This window comes from Mercenaria mercenaria, chromosome 8 (assembly GCF_021730395.1).
Source record: "Mercenaria mercenaria strain notata chromosome 8, MADL_Memer_1, whole genome shotgun sequence".
NCBI lineage: Eukaryota > Metazoa > Mollusca > Bivalvia > Venerida > Veneridae > Mercenaria > Mercenaria mercenaria.
In genome coordinates, this window is record NC_069368.1 from 44,629,787 (window position 1) to 44,653,261 (window position 23,475).

The 23,475-nt window shown below is 34.8% G+C and overlaps 1 protein-coding gene across 2 annotated transcripts in view; it reads right to left on the minus strand.

Moving 5' to 3' along the window:
* Positions 1-6,576, minus strand: part of LOC123566465 (protogenin-like) — a 144,946-nt gene extending 138,370 nt beyond the window's left edge. Inside the window, exon 1 of one of the 2 annotated variants that reach the window (XM_053549819.1) lies at positions 6,266-6,576. In XM_053549819.1, the coding sequence (XP_053405794.1) occupies positions 6,266-6,326 (61 nt within the window). In that variant the 5' untranslated portion in view covers positions 6,327-6,576. The remainder of the gene's footprint in view (positions 1-6,265) is intronic. The other variant, XM_053549818.1, reaches the window with a different exon arrangement.
* Between the last annotated feature and the right edge of the window lie 16,899 nt (positions 6,577-23,475).

The following is a 23,475-nucleotide window of genomic DNA, read 5'->3' on the forward strand; positions in this document are numbered from 1 at the left end:
AATTGGAGGCAAAAGTGTAACATGATGTCATATCATATCTAATACAAATACAAAATAATACAGAACACAATTATGTGTACCTTTTTCACATTAGGCGATTGATTTTCTAAAACAATCCTGACAAGTGGGAACATAATGCAAAATTATTTTTTGAAAAAAGTAGTTTGAAGATATTTTCGTTTTTAGTTTTCTTTTACGAATCGGAATAATTTAATCACTCTCAGTGAATAATTCTAAAACTGTACCTCAAATGTCTGACTCTTTAAGTTTTCATTATGTACATGTAGAGAATGGATGGATGTACGACAAAAAGTGACTTATCAAGAGAACTTTGTGTTGTGGTGAGCTAAAAATCGGGTCAACTGTTTGTGACAAATGGGTATTAAAAGTTTCCACTATATAGGAAAAGTTATCAAGTCCTCCAGCCGCCACCAGTTCTGGTGAATCTAATTAATGTAAACAACGTTCGTAGTGGGTCACATAACAACGGTCTCTTGTGTTCATGTTTTCCCGAATCTAATTTATATCAAACAATCTTCGCAGAGGGTCAGACTCATCTATGGAACATTTGGGTGAAATTATTTCAAATCTCGTGCGACCAGTGTTTTACAAGAAGATTTTTAGATGCCATTGACACATGAGATCTGCATGGACCAGACTTCTTTAAACAAATTCCATTCCAGATATCATGAACTTCCATCAAGTGTGTTTAGAATGTTGGCGGGCGTACGGACGGGCGGACGACGGACGGCAGAAGTTCACAATAGCTCACCTTTCGGTGAGTCAATAATTACTTCAACTGCCGATTACAGGTAAAACTATGAAAAAATCACGGGAGGAAATAGAACCTCTCTGTTACTTTTTTAATCAAGAAATTAAAGTAAAGGTTCAGATAAACATTGACTTGGACGTCTGAGATCTTATTTTTACTTTAGCTGCTGATAATACATATGAATATTGATTGGAATTACAGATATAGACCCCTATTTATAATGACAACACAAATCATACACATAAATCATATCACATTATAAAACAATGGAAAAGAAGGTTTGAAAAATAAGCAAGTTTGTAACCATTGCACATATTTAACTTGACATTGTTATTTTCGTCCTCTCGTCTGTCAAAAATGTAAATGTTATCCATTTCCGTTTGAATAACAATACCTACTGGTTTTATTGGCAAAAAAATATTCGCTTCAGACGTAGTTACCTATGGCAAGCACCAGCCTCTCAATTACAGACATTGCTCTCGCTCTCTACTATGAAAATAATTTTCTAATTGCAAATGAAAACGACACTAATAATTTTAGTGTATTTTTTTTTGTACAATTACACGTTCCAAGTGTATGTTTTTTATTCAGTTATTCTCTACAACTTTGCATCCATCTTGAGCAGTTTCATGTTTAAAAGGGAATAATATAACCAATTTATAAACTTTACAGCCCATATCAATATAAAACGGAAATACAAACTGAAATCGCCTTTTCACCTTATTACTTCATTTTTGACATTAAGCCATTCTACTAGATTACAATTTCTTGAATATTTTTGTCCAAAAATAATCACACCATGTTATACATATGTTTATGTATTCTAGCAATACGAATTTTTGTGTTTCCACAATTACACTTTGATATGGTAAACTATAGAATACATGTACATACAACTAGATTCTACAAGTGAAATAAACCCATTTTTCAAATGTTTCTTTTCTGAAATCATTGCCACATGAGATCTGCATGGAACAGAATTTTTTCCATTTCAGGTATCATGAACTTCCACCAAGTGACTTTAGAGGCAATGCCCTTCACACACACCGTGTATATAATCGAAACTTATAATGCCCCCTTTAACATTCTTGCCAATATTTTTACTAGACTTGAAGTACATTATGAAATTTCTAGGAAAATGTGTTGTTCAAAAGACAAAATTGAGTAAAGTTATGTTGATATCACTATATATATATATATATAATATGACCTTAACCCAATATTCATAAAGTCACAAAATACACAAAAATATCTAGAATACTGGAAACGAACGATTTTTGTTATTAGACAAATAAGGAAATTAATATCTAAAAAAGCAAAATAACTTCTATCGCATGTAATGGCTTAAACACATTTGTATTTGATATCTGACCATTTATTACTGAAAATTTAAATTTTACCTCTATATTTTCTTTGCTTGTTTGAATAAGAACGGTTCATGTATTTTTTTGCGAGTTTTTAAGAATGGGTAGAGGTCGTTATATGAATGAAAAGATTTCTTTGCACTGTTAGATATTGTACAATTGTTCATATTATCTCATCTCATTGACAATTTTGTCTAATGGCTGAGATATTTTATAAATGTAACATTATCAGTATGAACGACCTTGCAAAAACAATCCTGGGAGTGCAAGAATATATAAATATTATATTATGTCTGAAGATATTTGCACTTTTCCCATGATTGACGTGTTTGGAAGTTACTTGATTGGGTATGGAAACCTAAATATGTTAACAAGAGCGGACGGAGTGGTCCAGCGGTAACACTATCTGACTACGAAACCAGGGGTCGTGAGTTCGAGTCCCCGCTCCTTCAAATGAAAATAATTACATGTGATAAGTGTATTGGTGCTTTACACCTGGCACGCTAAAGAACCAGAGAAACTGGAATTGGAGCGTATTCTGTATCTTGCACTCTTACATTACTAACAGGCTTCTGGAGGGGTCGCCCAACGACTATAGATAAACTTACATACAAACTAACAAACTAGTTTTAACAATTATTCGTGCTTGTAAACGTCTACTTTATGCTGAGGGTAGACCTTGAAAAAAATCTGATTTACTTGAAACATACTGAAAAACTAAAACAATTTTAATCTGAAATATTACAAATCATCTACAGCCCCATCTCGCATCCTAATAAAAATAAGTCATTATCATAATCTCAGTGTTAAAATCCTCCAGAATTCATGATTTAATGTTCATAATTTCACAACCCTACAGAAATGTTACAACGCTTAACACGACTGATTCAGTGAAAAATGCTCCCAACTTGGAATTTTAACCTTTAGTTTATCACCGTTATTTCTTTCTTAAACTTCACCAGAATGAAGAATATTAAACATTTCCAAAGGAGACCACTGTACTTCCGCCTGCAGGATGGGATTCCCCTTCGCCTAGTCTCCTCTACCCTGGTCATAAGTTACGAAAACGCACCTACACCCATTATAAGCATATATAATGTCCCCACAACCTTCTAATCGACTGTGAGCATACATCTTGAAAGCCTAAATTACGAACCTCAGATCATTTAAGAAAAAAAAATGTTCTCGCAAAAGAGGCATCAGCAGAATTTATGTTAAACTAATGCCCATGCCAGGGAGACCAGAGATCAGCAGCTGTTTGATGATATACATTTCTTGGTAACATACTAACGCAAAAAGGAAACTGTGTACTTGGGCAACTCATGTAAAATTCTACAAAATCAGGTGACAAAATTTAGCACATGTATTTACCTACACGATGCCGTGTGTTACGTTATAATAAAATATAAGACATTTTATTATTGTACCTTTATTGTCTTAGGTGCCAAAACTCAAACTCGCAACTTTAGAATTGTCAATTGTCTGTGTTATTTTCTGGATTAGTTTACTGTACATACGTTTGCATTTCTATAACTTGTTCGATATCGACCACACCTATGAATCAAAGCAACGATTCTTGACCGCACAGACTGGACGTAACGTCCAATGACGTTATTTGGAATGGCCTACCATGTTTGGATAAAGTCAGGATGTCGTTAATAACATGATTTTTCTCCGAGAAGAAGGTAATTTTGTGTAAGCCAAGCAGTATGCGGCCATATATTATCCTGCATCAGAACACCGATATGCTGATGCAGATGTGGAACTCCCACCGGACGGAGAATGGCGACAATATAACGATTGATTGTAAGGAATAATGGCCATGCCTGTTTTTTTATCCCTTATTATCCTAAACCATAACACTGCCCCAAGAAATATATATCCCGCCCCATCAAGCAACAGCAAGCGGCAAAAAACGCTTACCCTACCATCAGAAATACTAAGACTAAATAGGGACTCACCGCTAAACAACAATCATGCCCTTTGGGCACGAATACAGTGTAAACGACGTTTGAGTCTACACTCGCACGATTATAAACAATCTGACCTACTTAAGACCGCTTGTCCTGTACTGGGTTCGAGTCCGTGAACGGTTTGTTCATATATGTCGTATTGACCTTGGTTTAGCCCTGTTATGTAGATGCGTTAATGTCATGACGTTCAGTCATTACCTTTGACCTGCATTGATAAAAGCTATCTCTGACGTCAAACGCTAATTGTGTTACAATGACATTTAATCTGTTTTACAACGTTGCTCGACGCAAGATACACTGAAGGAACTTGACCTCTGTCGTTTACGCGATGTCGCGGCAGCTTGCAAACGAGTCGAATTCAACGTGAAATGTATTTTTTGTTTGTTTTGTTTTGTTTGCATAAATTAATGTGTTTTGCATATAAGCTTATTTATAGTCACCACCGATAACACATATGGGCGTCTTCTCTAGAAGACTGTTAGTAATGTTAAGGTTAGTGGGAGGAAAGTGCAAGATACGGAGGGCGCTCCAATTCCAGAAGCTTCCCTACTTTTTTAGCGTGTCAGGTGTAAAGCGCCCATACATGGGACTCTTATCCCAATATTAGCAATTTTTATTTTGAGGAGCGGGTGCTCTAATTCACGACCCCTGGTTTCTTAGTCAGACAGTGCTACCACTGGACAACTGCGTCCGTTTAATTTGCATAAAGGCTCAGTAAACCGGTAACGTGTAAAACATGCCGCACGATTTCACATGCAAAATAGTTGTGGGACATTATTCGAAAAGATGAAAGACAAATTAGTGCAGCATGTACGCAAGTATGTCTGTAGTTTCACTCAAGTTATTTTAAGAAGTGAAAAAGATATAGCATAGTGTGTTTTTGAGTCAGTATGCAAGACTTAAAAATTGAATAGATTGACACAAGCCGCTAAATTGAAAATACTTGATACAATATACTAAAAATTAATATTTCGCCTCTAGAAGACCTCTATTTCACCACACTTCCAATGTTTGATTTTACTTATCTTAGCGATAACAGTGCTTGTACTTTGCATTAGGTCTAGCTAATGTATGCAATTTAATAATGTTTGTTTTATGAATTATTCATGGAAAAACAAGCGAACTTAAAACAAATTCTTTTGCTTGAATTCACGCCATACAGCGCAGCCATTAGCATACCAAAATATTACGTCCAAAGGCCCAAACTAGGAATAATTTTTCACAAACACAATTTATTATATTAATAATTTCAATCTCCAAATAAACGTCTTAAATATGACAGAGCTGTTCTACAATTGAAAATTGTTCTGGGGAGCATGCACACGAACCCCCTTACATTGTCCCTGCACATCCATTTATGGTTGACCGAGCACCTATCAGTTCATTTATGTTACATACTATATTTATATGTATATACGCATCAATAACAGACTGTTACAAAATTAAAAGCTATAATTCTTCTTATTTGATAAAAGAAAAAGAAAGAGTTTGAAATAACTGTTTCATTAACATTAGCAGAATATTCAATACATAATTAAAAGAAAACAAATATATTTTTTCGAGTTCTGAAAAAGAGAAATATTCTGGCTTTCATACAAAGCAAAAAAAACTATTCTGGATCCTAGCAAAATCCAAGACACCCTAAGAAATTCAAATGGTCTGCCCTTCAAAACCACTCTGATATTGACCGAATATTGCATATATTCCCCACAGCATGAAATATAATATATAACATGCAAAGAAGTTTAGTCGTTACGTACATGTTTTATCGCAAGTAAAAGGTTAAACCGTTTTAACATGTTTTTTATGCGTGTAAAATTCAGCGGTTCATTGCATCTCATTTTCTATGTCAATATATTCAATGTATATACATGCCTAATTTGCCCTACAATTTTAAAGTTTATAAATATACTAACACTCGTACATGACAAATATGATACAAGATATAAGCAGCTAAAATGCAATAAAAGATGCTGAAACGGTTTACTTTCTGGGCGCTTTCAGGGTTAATTGAATGTTCTTAATCCGCCATCTTGGATTTTTTGCATTTCGGTCGCAACATCGATTGATATAATGGAGAAAATCTGTGAAGTACGACTCAAAAATATATGTTTATGTTAATGACAATATCGGAAACGATAATCTGCTAAACTTACCAAATATGACACAGAAGAATGCGAAAAACAGCACGAGATTTCCTCTTAACTCCACGCACATTTTGAAGAGGAAAAAAACACAACTAGGCTAAGACACCATATTTATTATTAGCCCTCACAGTGCACATAGTTTTCTGTAAACAATAACACCAGCACATAATAAGCACACTTGCAATTTATTACGTAACAATTCCTCCCTCGTTCAAGAATTTATAGACGTAAATGAAGGTCACAAGTTAGCCTGGATCTAACACCTATATACCACTAGAGCTAATATCCATGAGAATCAGAGCATGATACATGCACATTTTCAAACGCAAGCGCAGTGCATAATGTGCAATATTATGCAAATTAAGTTAAAAACAGATATGATAAAGGGAGACAATCCTGCATAGCATTTCATTTCGCTTAACACGAAGTTGCGCCGTTTGAACGGTACGTAAGTTTGTCAGTATACACTTTCAAAGACAATGAAATATTTGTAACCCTCGTGAAAAAGATATTCAAAATTCAATAAGCTTGCATTTTTCTTCCTTTCTTTAAATACAAATATTTACAGAAAAGAAAGAAATTTCTTTGTTCCATGTAGTGTTGTTATGAGAATAGGAAAATTATGAATAATCATTAATAAAAAAAACCATAAGGAGCCGATTTATTGAACTTCCGAGGCTACGATATGGTCAAGGTTTTGAATAAGAGTAGTCAGACTGTTGTTTTTGTTTTTGTTTTTGTTTTTTGTTTTTTGTTTTTTTTTCAGAGTAAATCGAAGCCTTTTATGTTGTACCCCATCCTTCTTTTATCAAACAGCTTTGGTGCACTTTGACATCTCGGAAGTGCGGATTGAAGTTATATGGCTGAAGGCTAACTATTTCGGCGGTAACGAGTCTCTAACGAGTTACCACAAACAACAGCTACCCGAGAGCCAAATATTTCCATCTGCTCCTTCTATTAGTGAGAGATATTTTTCTTGCATACCGTATTCTTCAAGTAATAAAAGCAGTAAAATAAAACGAAAGCTTTTCTTTTTATTGCGGCGTATGAATTTGCGCATTCATTTATAAACTATCCACCGAGAGTCAGCTTACACCCTTGGGTGTAAGACGAGCTTTTCCAGCACCGGCAAAAACACGGGAAATACCTGTCTGACATCCATGAAATAATATCCCCTTTTGAAATACTATGCCAGTGAATTGTATACTTTTACTTTTCTTTTAGCAAAAAAGGAGCAACAAACGGACATATAAGACTGAGGCCTGGAATTCAATGTTATAGCAGAAAATAAGACAAATCTGAATTTTGACCGTAAAATCGTCACGGGTGGTTTCCTGCAGTAGCTGTATATAATCCGCCCGCAGGCTATTTCAAAGTGTGTTAACATATTTAGTTTTAGCATATTTTATTCCCCGTAATGCCTAGTTCACATTTGGCTGGCCTACGATGCCTCTGCGGAGCCCGTAGACTGCTCGTATCCTCCTTTCCGTGCGGAGGCAGCAGGCGGCAGTGCAATTTTCGTACGGATTGCCGGGCTCCGCAGCCTCTACGAATTTGTTTCTGCAAACTAAGAACAGACATACGAATTTGTACATAATACTCCTCTTTATACTCTACGGACTAGGATGCTCAAAAACGTCAAGGACTGTATATTCTCCGCGCAGCCTCTGCATGGAAGTCGTGCGGGCGTCGTACGATTTCCGTGGGAAGCTTGCGGAGACTGCACGTCAACTCCGCTGAAATTGCACGATTTCCGTATAATCTCCGTGTAGCGTCCGTACGGATTTCTCCCGGCCTTCCCCAAGAGCCTGTACAAAAGAATGGCACGATGTTCTTATCTAATGTGGACACCGTAGCCCGTAGCCACCTACGCTGCCCAAAAAACGCTGCGCCCTCGTGAAATTATTACGCCCAACGTATAACCGCCCATCGTGTATAAATAATCATAAAGCACTGTTTTGCTATAAATTATTTCTTAAAAAACGTGACACGAAAAGAAGCATTTAGATTTAAAAAAATATTTACTTGTTATTATCATTAATAATATTAATAATAATTTATTATCATTTTAAGGAAGTCAGTTGTGATAACAAATTGCTGGGTAAACTACCGAGAATAGATCCTATATGTAAAAGTAAGAATAAATCCCGCAATAAAAATGGGGGAATAATCCCATTTTTTAAATAGGAGAAATCTACCGCAGGTGAATTACCCCACGGGAGTTCACCAGTACCCTATATGGGAGGATATTTCCAGTGGGAGATATTCAAAACGCTTATTTTCAAGTTTCATATAGAAACAACACAACATTAAAGACCAAGGAATACTTACTAGCGATAAACAATGAATTTCAGAAATTTTGTCAAAACCCTATGGGGGATTTCTCCCGCAATTCTTAAAGTGGGAGAAAATCCCCGTGGGGCCTCCCACGGTGTAGCAAAAACCCCGCGGGAGAAAAAATACTCCCATGGGAGGACCAACTTTGAAATCGTCGCAAGAATTCATGTTTGAGATATGTAAAAGGATACGCCCAATATTTCTCTAGGAGACTCGAATTATTGTTAGATGTCAACAAATCAAAGATGTCAAAGACAAAAGTTAGGCGTGTTTGCGAAAATTCCGGATTTGCAAACTAAATCCGGAGACTGTTAATATAAGTTCACCTACATTTTTCAATAATTGCTTTCAGATAAAAACAAACATCTATTTATTACATGTTTTTCAGTTATTTATCGATATAGTGGAGTGAAAAATATCTGGCATTGAACAGTAAAAATATCAAATATATTTCTCACTATAGTAAGAAAATAAAAGATGGGTTTTAGTCAAAACATGAAATACATGTAATATAAAAAGGAAATTTGTTTCACATTTAAGTCTAAAATATCATTCACTCATGAACACCATATCTTACATCTGCGATTCGTGAAAACATTGCATCTGCATGGTGTTCACTCGTGAAAGATATGTTTCTATACCAGATGCAAAGTACGAGCACACCTTTCTAAGATATGTAAAACCAAGATGGATTGGTATGTTGTCTGATCTCTCGTGGATTTAAGCTTATTATAGATACTACCTATACCATGTTTTATGAGCGATGCGAGCAGAAAATGTTTTCTAAAATTATGTAAGTTCTGAATTCTAGGCTATAAAAATGAATGCTTGCTGGTTTTTAGTGGAGAAGGGGCGGTTAGGAGGGTGGAGGGGGAGTTATAAGTATGATTATTTACATTTTGTTATAAAGAAGTTTTTTGTCATTATTTACCTGTCATAACAAAATTGCTCGTTTGCAAATTCTAGACATTTATGTGTATTTTTATGACTTTATAAAAATTGAATTATAGTCGTAATACAATGTAAATAAAAATGATGCCATAGCATTAATTGATTTTGTTGACGTTTTCGAATGCTATTCAAAACATATTTTCAAATGTGTGAGAAATAAAAGCACTACACGTTTGAGAGCATTTTTCAATTAGGAATAAAATGTTCATTTTATTCATAGTTAGAAAGCACGGCGGGGAATCACGTGATGTAAACAGTAGGGTGACACGGACAAAATGACGTCTACAAGAGCCGATTTTTCCATAAAAACAAGGTAATCTAGTACTTAATAATTTTTGTTTTTGTCAGCATATATCCTATCATATGCGGCTTTACTTCCGATTTATTTTGATCCCTGTTTTAAGGCTGAAATCCTTCTACTTTCCAAGAACATTCATTGAATTTGACGAAAAGTACCCAAAACAAGAATGATGGACTCCACGTACAGCTGGTATATTATAAATATCACCGTAAAAAGGCGTGCTTTTTAAATAAATTGAACAATGTTTGCTCCCGAAATGATATCCTTCAATTTTCAAGAAAAAATGTCAAGCTACGCGGCGGCTATAATGATTTTTTCTCAAATGATGGCCGTAAAGCCGCATATGATAGGATACATGCTGACAAAAACAAAAATTATTAAGTACTAGATTACCTTGTTTTTATGGAAAAATCGGCTCTTGTAGACGCCATTTTGTCCGTGTCACCCGACTGTTTACATCACGTGATTCCCCGCCGTGGAAAGTGTTCCAGCTTTTTGCGAATAAACAGTCTGGTTCTTTAACGTGCCCGGTGTATCGCACCATTACACGCGGAGCCGACTTTCCTGGAAAGAACCAGTCCTCTTAGTTAGGGGGAGACACTCAAGAGCATCTCAGAAAATTCCAGTGCCTGGACCGGGATTCGAACCCCGGACCTCTGGACTGGCAGTCAAGCGTGTAACCACTAGACTACCGACCCAGTGGTCATTTCATGCATATAAAATTATCACAAAAGATTCGTTCCTCTCCTACGTCCACTTTTTTTAAATTTAACATGAAGCCAGCATTCTTTCAAGTGAAAAATAAGCCAGACTGTTAAAATATGTTACAGCCAAAACGTTTTCAAGCAAATCCATCATGAAAATATCTACAGTCACCATGATACTTTTGCGAAAAGTTTAAATAGGTATTTTCTCAATATTTTGGAGAACAGAACATTTGAGAAGTTTCTGATAGAATTTTTCAAAATATCCAACTGGAGTTTTTTCTCATCATTTCAGGATTTTTCAAAGATCCAGTTAGACTATTTTTCAATACGTTGGCAGGGATATTATATTCACGGGCAGTCATACATAAAACTATAAACCATTATTTTTAAAATAAGGACACAAAACTTGAGACACTGTCTGAGTTTTAGAAAAAAAGAGAAATTATCAGCTCACCTGAATTTTGTTCAGGGTCAGTAGTTAGTATGGATGGATGGTCTGGCGTCCGTCGTCCTGCGTCTTGTTTCAAAGTTTTTACATCTTCTCTCTGAAACTGATGATCAGAATTGCAACAATTATGGTCTGCAGCATCCTGGCATATATGTCCGTATGGATCTCTCTCAATTAGTTCAAATGACTTTACTGCTCAACAGCTAAAACAGAAAAAAATAGAAAAAACATTTTGTTCTCATCAACAACTTGCTGGCTTTTCACCAAACTTGGTCTTTGAACAGCATTCCTGTGTTTTTTCCCCCTAATTTTCGTTTAAATTGGCCCATTTCAGCGGCCGCTAGTGCCGAAAAGAGCCAAAATTGAAAAACTGCAAGCGAACAACTTGATGGATCTTCACCAAACTTTTGTCCGTAACATTATTGCATTATTGCAACGACCTCTCCCAAAATTGTACATGCTTTTGGATGACGTTTTTATTGGCCATCAAAACTGAAAACTAGAGAAAGAAAACATTTAAACAATGTTCTACTGATGATTATAACACTGTGAGATAAGAAACTTTTCAAAGATCGATATGACGAAAGCTTAGGAGCAGCAGGTATTAACAAATTTAAATAATGTGTGTGTGCGTCTTTTTCAACACTTTTTTTTCAGTCATTTAAACGACGGTGTCTATACTTGTAGCAGTGGCCACAATGCCCAACTGGAATATCACGCCATATACACGTGACATGACGTGACATGATCGCCAAGCAAAGAAGCTACAAGTACCATTTTTACGTCTTTGGTATGACGCGGCCAGGGATCGAACCCACGAACTCCCGCACTCGAAGCGATCGATCTGTCATTAGGCTAGGCCTACCGAGGCGGTAATTTAATTAATAACATTTACAACTGTATTGTGTAAAGTAAAAAAAATATCGATTCACAAGGCAACTTTCAATAAAAATTCAGTTGTTATGCAATGATCTAATACACGATAATACACGATACAAAAATACAGTAGAAAACGCTTTCCACACGGCCATGACAAAAATGACAGAAGCTGTCTTAAGCAGAATCATTTTATAAAGATTAGAGTATATGCAAAAGCATTATAAAATACTTTAATGTATAATACAAAAATATAGCAGAAAGAAAACCATTTCATAAGTCCAGACGATAATAAATAAAGAGATATATGCTTGTACACATGTATTTATACATAATTGCTTTAATGCTTTATTTCGAACTGCTGGCAAAAATAAGTTATCCAAGACAAATGTTGGAAAAGAAAAATTTGCACGATGTAAGATAGTACACGTTATATCTCTGTCATTTCTTTCTGGGATGGATAAAGACTGGAGACACCCGTACTTCTAAAGTTTCATCACTTACTTGAATTCATCATGGCATTTCAGAAGCTTCGGTCATACTTTCTCTGCTGGAGTATTATTGACTCCGGTGATAGCTCCAGTTGCCTCAGATATGCCCCAATTTCACTATTCAGCATCGAAATGATCGCAAGCGCTGTCTTTATATATGTGGCCATGACCCTAGCTTATAAGTACACATAAAATGTTACTCCAGCTAGGTTGCTGCAAATGAGATAACATTGCCTAAAGGAATATACTGCAATTTTTAACATAATTTTGACCAACCAAGAAAAAGCAATAGACAAAGAGAACAGAACTTCGCTTTGTGCCGTAAACATCACCACGGTCACAAATCAAGAATAAATTTACCAACTGTAAGTTGTCTGTAAAGTTAAATCAAATTTACATCGCCTACCATTCTCATATTTTAAAATACGATAAAATGCTTGTAAGAAAATTCCAAAAAATATTATAACACTCACCTTTGTTAATATTATTTCTGGCGTCATGCACAAGCTTGCGACAGACCGATTTAGGTATACCAAGATAGCGGCGTAAAACTTGGAAATTAAATGTTATTGTTAATTGCGATTTTCTTGTAATGATGGGATTCGGCCTTCTGTAAAAGTAATTAACCCTATGTTTAGCTGTTGTAGCTCTTGTGTACTCTTAAACGGCCAAGCCCGCCCGCTTAGCTCAGTAGGGAGAGCCTTGGTCTACGGATCGTGGGGTCGCGAGTTCGATCCCCGGGCGGGGCATATGTTCTCCGTGACGATTTGATAAAAGACATTGTGTCTGAAATCATTCGTCCTCCACCTCTGATAATTCATGTGGGGAAGTTGGAAGTTACTTGCGGAGAACAGGTTTGTACTGGTACACAATCCAGGAACACTGGTTAGGTTAACTGCCCGCCGTTACATGACTGAAATACTGTTGAAAAACGGCGTTAAACCCAAAACATACAAACAAAACTTAAACGGTCACGCGCCTCTATTTGAGTTCTTTATAAGAATGTTACATACCAAGTTTGATGAATATCCATCGAGCACTTCATGAGAAGAAGTTGTTTAAAGGTATTTCTATTTCTAGCTCTAGTGATCTCAAAAAGGTGTTAAATACCCCATTTGAACAAATTCCAGAGAGCATATCATAATAATGCAACAGACCAAGTTTGATGAAGATCTCTATGGTGGTTCATGAGAAGAAGCTATTTGAAAGTATCTCTATTATTAGCATTTGCAGCTCCAAAATAGGCAAATTTGTCCCATTTTTATAAATTTGCGAGGGGTCATTATAAGTGTGCTACAGATCAAGTTTGATGAACATCCATCAAGCTGTTCCTGAGATGAGATTGTTTAAAGTTGTTTTTCTTATTTTAGCTCTAGTGGTCCCAAATAGGGGTCAAGTGCGCCAATTTTAAAAAATGGGAGAGGACCTTATAAACGATGCTACAACCACAAGTTTGATGACGATCCATGAAGTCGTCTATTAGCCCAAAAAGTAGCTAAGTGATCCCATTTGAACAAACTTTAAATAGGAGCTAACAGTGATGCTAGAACTGAAGTATGATGAAGATCCATCAAGCGGTTCAAGAGCAGATATTGTTTACAGTTTTTCTATTTCCAGCTCTAGTGGCCCAATAAGTGTCCAAATTGAACGAAATATGAAGGAAGCTTATAATGAGCAGTGCATGAGAGTTATTATAATCTTTCCTGAAAGGGAGTGAGTGCCCCCATTTCAATCAAATTTGATGAGGACTTTATAATGTTACAGACCGAGTTTGATGCTCAAGCAGCGCCTAAAAGTGGACATTTGTCCCACTTTGAACAAAACAATTGAAAGAACCTTATAACTATTGCTACAGACCAAGTTTGATGAGGAAGTATCAAGCGGTTCATGAAAAGTAGTTGTTTAAAGGTATTTTTATATTTAGCTCTAGTACCCCCATGCGAACACATTTGGGAGAAGACCTAATAATGATGCTATTGACCAAGTTCGCTGAAGGTCAATCAAGCGGTTCATGAGAAGGTGATTTTAGCTATTGCTTTAGCAACTTGCTATAGCTCTAAATCAACTACCTAGTCGTTTGAGTTATCCTCATATTTCTATGAGACCGCATCACACAAATATTCTGGACGTGTAAAAAATAGTCCCATAATTATCTTTTTATTATCTTGCAATGGTATTGTGTGAGTGTGTTAGCAACTGAGGACTACTGTTTTAGACAACGAAAACAAGCAGCAACGGATTCTAGAATAATTATTAACTTTATTTTCACATCCGAAATAATCTGAATCACTCCGCTTTAGGGTTAGGGTTAGGGTTAGGGTTAGGGTTTGGGGTTAGTGTTTAGGGTTAGGGTTGAAATTGGCCTCACCCTGGGGCAAACTTAGTTTTACATAGAGTTGTATTGGGAAAATCTTTAAAACATCTTCTTGTCTTGAACCACAATGCATAGAGCTTAGATATTTGGCATGTAGCATTGTCTAGTGGACCTCTACCAACATTGCTCAAATCATGACCGGTCTACGCACAATGAAATGTTGATTCTTCAAATGTATCGGTTAAAACATCACTCAATAAGCACACTGGCTATTAGTCCTTTCAGGGCTTTGATTTTTTTTTTCTGTTCTTAGTTGTAGCAGCCCCTTTAAAGGGGTCAAGTGCCGCCCCCCGCCCCATTGAACAATTTCAGAGAATACCCTAAAATGATGCTATGTACAGACCAAGTTTGATGAAGATACCTCAAGCGATTCATGAGCAGAAGTTGTTTCAAGGTGTTCTATTTTTAGCTTTAGCGGTCCATAAATGGGGTCAAGCAGGACCATTTGAACAAAAAGAGATGATCTTGACAGGATTCTGCAGACCAAGTTTGGTGTGATTCTGACCAGTAGTTTGAGAGGAGAAGGTGTTTATGTTAATATGTGGTCAACGGATGCAAGAGCAAGACCATCGACGAGGGATGCCCGGACCATCCACACTGGACATCAGACGACGGATGAAAGACCATCCGCCAATACTAAAATGTACATTGTTATGAAGAACTCCAAAGATACCTTTATGTGCTAGTAGTAATTGTAAAAGAATGCCAGTGTTTCCCCCTGTTTGGTCTCAGTTATTTTTCTGATTTACACCACAAACTCATGTCTTCATATGAAAACTTCTGAAATTAAACCATCAAACGGAAACATTCTGTATACACTTTTAATGGATCGAATGTCAACAGTTAAAATTATTACAACATAACATAAATCGCCGGTCCATAGTTTATACTGGTGACCGGTCTATAGCTCAACATCAGATTCTGTGTGATGTCATGCAATGTACATGTTCAAGTTATATCAATAAATTATTGTTCTGTTCTGTTCAATAAAAACACTTATTCAATGGCGTGCTGTTCAGAAGCAAGTCTGGAAGACTTTGTTTTGACAACTGTCCGGCAATCCATTCAATAAATGTTTTGTTAATGACATCAAAAATAAATTTAGAAGTCTTTTTTCTCTCATTTTTACATAAGCCCAACAAACTTGTGTTTAATTATAGAAGTGTCAATAGTACCAAATCTTATTGACTTGTTGGTCGATAGTCAAAGCTATTGCCAAAGGTCTGAATAAGTGTTTTATCACATAACATCAGAAATAATTTGCTAGTTTGTCCTGTACATATCTTAGATTGTGCTGTGCATTCACTAATTGTTATGTAATAATAGCAGTTTGTATAATTAGACTAGTTGTAGTGCATTGTTAATATATCAGTACAGTTTTGTGTTTGTGTGCATTTAGTAGATATACATAACAAACTGCTTTATCTACATAACAAATAATGATTTGTCTGAATATTTGGAAAATGCACATGCGAACTATTAATTGTACAGTACAAACTAGTATGCACAGACAAACTAAATATATGTACAGGACAAACAAAGCAAGGTACATAACAAATGTTACCATAACAAATTAGATTGTACACAATTTTGGAATGACACATGAACGAAACTAAATAATAATTAATTACACGAACATACTCTAGTAATGTGCCAAACTTAAGATATGTATACAGACTCATGGTAACATTCCAAACATGCTTTATTATTAATTAATCAATTATGATTTGTACTGAATATATTGGGAAATGCACATGACGAACTATTAATTGTACAGAACAATCTAGTGAATGCACAGCACAAACTAAAATATGTACAGGACAAACTAGCAAAGGTACATAACAAACTGCTTTATCTACATAACAAATTATGATTTGTACTGAATATATTGGAAAATGCACATGACGAACTATTAATTGTACAGTACAAACTAGTAAATGCACAGCACAAACTAAAATATGTACAGGACAAACTAGCAAAGGTACATAACAAACTGCTTTATCTACATAACAAATTATGATTTGTACTGAATATATTGGAAATGGCACATGACGAACTATTAATTGTACAGCACAAACTAGTGAATGCACAGCACAAACTAAAATATGTACAGGACAAACTAGTAAATATACATAACAAACTGCTTTATCTACATAAAAAATTATGATTTGTACCGAATATATTGGAAAATGCACATGACGAACTATTAATTGTACAGCACAAACTAGTGAATGCACGGTACAAACTAAAATATGTACAGGACAAACTAGCAACTGTACATAACAAACTGCTTTATCTACAAAACAAATTATGATTTGTACTGAATATACTGGAAATGGTACATGACGAACTAATAATTATCACGCAAAGGCAGTTTAGGCGTCCCATAATAATGTGTTCTACACTCTAACCGATGATGTTACAGACTCTCATCGAGAAATTGCGGCTAAACAAATCATCTATAGTTTAGTTAAACTTACCATCAAGTTTAAATGAAAAGAATTAAATTCAGATTTTATTCAAAGTGAATAAAAGTTTATTTGATCCCGCTTTTCTGTTAAACGTTTTTCACCTTTTGATATGTGGAAATGGCTATTATAGTGTATATTAATCTAAAGAACTTCGTGCGTTCTGGTATGTTTTTCTCTAGCATTTTCCAAATATCTTTATAAAGTCTAAATTTATCGTCACAAACGATTTTGATGAGTTGTAAATAAATCCTCTTTGGACATTAAATGTTTTATACATTCGATTTGTAGCTCACCTTGAGCACGAAGTGCTCAAGGTGAGCTATTATGACCGGTCATTGGCCGGCGTCCGTCGTCGTCCGTCGTGCGTCGTGCGACGTGCGTCGTCCGTCAACATTTGCCGTGTTAGCGTTCTAGAAGCCACAGTTGTGACCCAATCTTTATGAAACTTGGTCAGAATGTTTGTCGTGATGATTTCTAGGTCAAGTTCGAAACTAAGTCATGTGGGGTCAAAAACTAGGTAAGTAGGCCCGATCAAAGGAAAATCTTGTAAACACTCTAGAGACCACATTTTAACTTTGAAAGTCATGAGAATTCGTTAGAATGTTTGTCTTGATGAAATCTATATCAAGTTTGAATATGGGTTATTTGGGGTCAAAAACCGGTCAAATCAAAGAAAAATTGTTTGTGTGCAATAGGGGCTGCATTTTTGACTGGATATTCGTGAAATTTGATCAGAAGGTCAGAGACCACCAATTCAAAAAAGTACAGGGAACTTACTGGGAATGAGGTAAGTGAATACCTGGGAATATGGTAACGTCTGTGCGTTCTGATTGGTCAGTCATGTAAACAACACAGGAAGTGATTATGTTTTCAAAATTGATATTTTTTCACTGCATTTACAGTATTTTATTATATATTTTGACAAAATTTACTACATTTTATGTGTATTGAAAAAAAGTTTTATCAAACGAATTTCTCCCGCCATGTCAATGATGTAAACAGGGGGTCATCTCATTCACACGAAAATTACTTAAATAAAGTATCACCTATTAATGTTTTCGTCGTTAATTTGGGTAGAACTTAAGATGTTCTTAAAAACTGTGATAGATATAATTTCCGTAGAAGGCCGTACATGCATAATGTTACAATTAAGTCTATTGGCAAAATTGGTGGTTCTAACCAGAATGCTTCTTGATAAAGCTAGATCAAGTTCGAATATGGTCATCTGGGGTTAAAAAAAAACTATCACTGGTCAAGTAAAAAACAAAACTTTGTATGCAATATGGGCTGTTTTCTTATTGATCATGCATGAACTTTGTCATAATTTATCTCATGAAATCTCGAACGAGTTTTTATTGCACATGATCAAATACTAGCCACAGTCAAAAAATGAAAAGGCTTGTTACACTCTAAGGCCACTTTTTTATTTAATCTCTTAAAATTGTCAAAGTTTTTTTATAGGTCTGGACGATACGATCTGATCTCTAGGGGAAACTAGTCATTAGGCAAATCAAAGGAAAAGGGTGTTTAACTGTAATACCACCTGTTGGGTCCAATCTCACTAAACTTTGTCAAATGTTATTTTATAAAAATCTTAATAGTTCTAATCTGAAATGGATTAAAAATAGGTCACTAGATCAATCAATAGGTCATGAAATATCGAGGGTTGAACTGGGTCTGCGTGTCAAAACTTGTCACAGTCAAAAATGTTTACACTTTCGTTGTTACTCAGGTGAGGACTAGCCATCTGGCCTCTTTTTGTTCACTGTTCTAATGATTGTTACGATAACTTTGAACATAAAACAACCTTTGCTGGCGTAAAAGGTATAATTTAAGTATGTGCTCTGTATTTGTATGTATAGCTAAATATGTGCACATGACTTATAAATATATAAACACAAATAATAATCTGTGAGTGAAATACGTATGCACGAATAACAAAAACATGTTTACGCAATTGCTATCGTGCGCAGAGCTGTAGAAACCTAATATCCAGTTCAAAGTGTTATAACTGGCTACATCGCGTAAACGCACTTATATGGGATCGATCTACGATTTCGTCGCGAAATTCGATCGCCTTACATAACATGGATTACCGAATAGATTATACTATCGAATTAAAAAATGTGTCCTTCAGGCACGTGCCACAGAACCTGCTTCGGATTTTTTGAAGAATACGCATAATAGGTCCACATTACTTGTCCGACCGCAAACGTCTTGCACTCATAAAATATGGGCAGGTGTTTATTCCAAAATCTACAATTGCGAAGCACGGAAATCGGATCGATCTCTACGTAAAGCGAAAACCCGATGAGATATATTTACTATCGAATAAAAATGTGTCCTTCCGTGCTATCATTAACGTTCTTTCAAATTGAGTGGATCGATCGAATTTCATTTTGTCATTACGGCACTATAATAGCTATCGCATGCGACGTATTATTCATTCCAGACTGAGACCGTGTTTTGAAGGTATGTCCTTGATTATTAAGCCAGACGTAAATTGTTGTTCCTTTAAACCATCATAATGCAGTAAGTCGACTTTGTTAATCTCTCTTACCTGATATCTTGAACCTACACTGGTTTTGTTAATTAGTGGTTTGCACAACATTTGAAACTTTTTACACAAGGAGTTATACCTTGCCGAGCATTTGCAGAGTAATCCCAAATTGGTGTTTGATGATATCGGTTTTGTTTCAAATTGAGAGCCGAAGGATTTCCATTTAGATATGTATTAACTTTTGGTTATATCTTTAGGGCAAAATATATGTGAATCATAAATAAAATTAAAATTAAAAAATTTTTGAATTTAATATTTTGATTCAAATGTAATTAAAATACAGTTTTAACAATTGACAAAGACGGATTAGATCGAGTAATGTTTATTCCTGATATACATAACATTCTTTTTCTTCAAATTAGTGATTTTGGAATGGTAATCTGGAATGTCTTTAAAAATTGTAGGAGCATATAATTCCCATTACTCAACGTATTTTTAAAATATGTATTTAATGACCTCCAGATTTGCTAAAATAATCATTCTTAACTGAAGTTTGTTATCTAAGTGTTTTTTGTGTCTAAATTTCGTGAACCAATACGCTATAGCGATAAGTGAATTATACTCAAAATAGATTTTTTATATGGACAGTTTACTTGATAAAGCGTACACGCTTCGATTCATCATATAATAGAAAACAGCAATTCTCAAGTATTTCGTAAGAATATAACTTTGTCAGTAATTAGTGTAAGGCCTTCTTAAGAAATAAGCATTTATTTCCAGTATCTATAAAGATATTTCTTTTGTCGAAACGATCTGAGATTGTCCTTTATTTCAAATATTTTGAGGCGAAATAAAATTGGGTCTCCTTGAAATGTGATCTTTCAATTCAATTTTTTTTAATTAGAATCGTAGGCCCTATATGATTCTTTACTAATGTGATATTGGATTAAACTGAAGATAATTATCAATTTTAACTCCAATACCATATCCATAATTTAGATTTAACTTTAATGGTTACACAATAATGTCCTTAGGGGTGTCAACAAACAGACACTATCATTGTTACGTATATAACAGAAATATGTCAGCAATTCGGTTAACTTATGCAACACGTTTGACTTATACATATATAATCATTACACAAAAATAGATAGAAATTTTTGACAAAATATTAATTTAAATAATTACCCCACCCAAGACTTGTTTTTAATTCAATATTCCACGTTTAAATATGAACATGTAGTTCTATATGTTAATCAACTTTATGTTAATACGTTTTAATGCAATAAATAATTCTAGTTGTGAAAATGGCATTAAATGAATTAAAAAATGGAATATTTTTATTTAAACACGTAATTTGAAATAACTTTATTTTTATTTAATCTGGCAAAGTAATGACATTAAACACGGAATTAGATTGACACATATGTCTATCTAATTCAGTTTATCCGGTGTCATCAGTACACGTGTACTGTGACGGGCAAAATTTTCCAAATTAGTAAAATCAGTGATATTCAAACGTTTAGGGAATTTAAAAATAAACTCATTGAAAGAAAGATTAACTTTTCTAGTTTACTTCAATAACTTAATAAATGTTGTGAGATGATTATAAATATAAGAATAAATCATTCTAAAAGACCATGTAAAGCTTAAAATCTGTCATTTCCTACAGAAATCAATGGGACTCGGGATCAAAATTAGTTACTTATTTCAAAGAAGTTTATTTTTATAGCTCTTTGCTTATTTCAAACGCTTGGGGAAGCAAGAAGATCATATTTTATTTTATTAAAAATTATATTTAAAGAAAGTGCAAATATTGCAGATTACTTCAATAACTTAATAAATATTGTCAGATGATGCTTTTGATGTCATTTGATGTGTTAACGTTTTTCTCCTTCTATATTTCAATAGGCGTAAATTGACCGATAATGGCTAATCGATACACCCGATAACCTGTTTTCAAGGGAGACAATTTCGCCAATAAGCCAGCACATTGGTATGTATGTATTCCATGTACACGTGTAAACTATTATGTTTGCACTTTGTAATGTTTTGTTGGGTTTAATGTCGTAGTGATACAATTAAAGCTAAGTCGTTTGTCGACTTTTTAGCTTTACATTATAGAGAAAAACGCCATGTAATTGTACGGGCGGGCACCATGGTAGAAACACCGGCCTTCTTCAAGCAAACTGGATGGCTTCCTCGAATTACACACCTCAAAATCATTCGAAGTCTGCGACCTTAACCACTCGGCCACGCAGGCCAGCTATAAAATATATATAAAAAGAATATAGGCATCCATCCTCTGACTTGGCTAATGCAAAGAAGTATAACATACATATTTATTTTATAGCTCGAGATCTTTGGCTAATGCTATCAGAGGCGTAGATCTGCTGAAATAAAACATACAATTCATTTCATTTTTGGCTTCCCTCGGTGCCTCGTGATATTATCATAAAAATATGATTAATACTTTTATATCGTACATTTTTAGTTAAATAAGTTACATTTCTTGTGATTTATTATTTGTGTTTTACCTGTTTATTTTGCCGCATTTACGCACTCATATCACATTGGCGGACATTTTGTTATGTTAAAACGTACTCGATACATATTCAAGATACAGTGATTCATTCTTAAAAAAAAAACAACAGAACAAACAGTTAAAAAAGGCAAAACAAAGAGCATCATCGTACATTAAATGATGCGGCTCTACTGAACATAACGGCGTTTGATTATTTGTGTCTGTTTATTTAGTTTATTTACATCTCATCAACACAATACAAAGAGATCATACATAAAACATATATAAAATAAATGTGTTGCCACTCATAAATTTAAGTTATAAGAGATGGTTTACTTCTAATTTTAACTCAAATACTCTAACATTCTGTATGAAGGCATAGATACCCAGATCCTAATTACAGTATATAGATATTAAAGTATAAAACGAGCTGCCCATAAGACAGCGGGCTCAACTTTTCCCAGTGCCTGACTCTGAATTAGAACTTTGCCAGTTAAAAAAAAAAAAATCCAAGTCAGAAAGGGGGAATTACTCTGTCAAAATTCAAATCAAAGTTATGGGATTTGTTTCTATTTTAAGTTTCAAGTCAATAACTTGAAAGTTACAATTAGAAAGATATTTGAATTTGATGTTATCAACGAGTTTTACCAAAAAGGGACATAACTCTGTCAAAAATTCAAATCAGAATTATGGGACTGTTTCTCCTGATGTTGACCTTGATATTAAATAGCTATTTTAAGTTTCAAGACAAAAGCTTTGCTAGTAACAGAAATATTTGACTTGATCAAAAAACTTTTAATAAAAAATTCTAAGTACAAAAGGGGTATAACTCCATCAAAATTCAAAATATATTAAGTTTCAAGTCAATAACTTGACAGTAACAGAACTATTTGACTTTATCAAAAACCTGTAACCAACGCCAACACTGACGCTGGGTAGAGTGCAGTAGCTCTATTTCTCTTCGAAAAGTCGAGCCAGAAATATCTAACGAGTAATTATCTCTGATATTGGGATACTGTCACTAAACCTTCATACACCTTACATATGTGTGAATTTATATACAAGAAAGTATTTAAAAAGTAAGCTTTGTCCGTTAATCATAACACCATTTACATTAGTGTCTTAAGATTTCATTAAAAAAGAAATGATAAAATTTGAAAAATAGGGTGACAGGTGCACTATATGCGCTCTAGTATGAAATGGTCTAAAATATCATGTATCCCCACCAATCAGATTGGT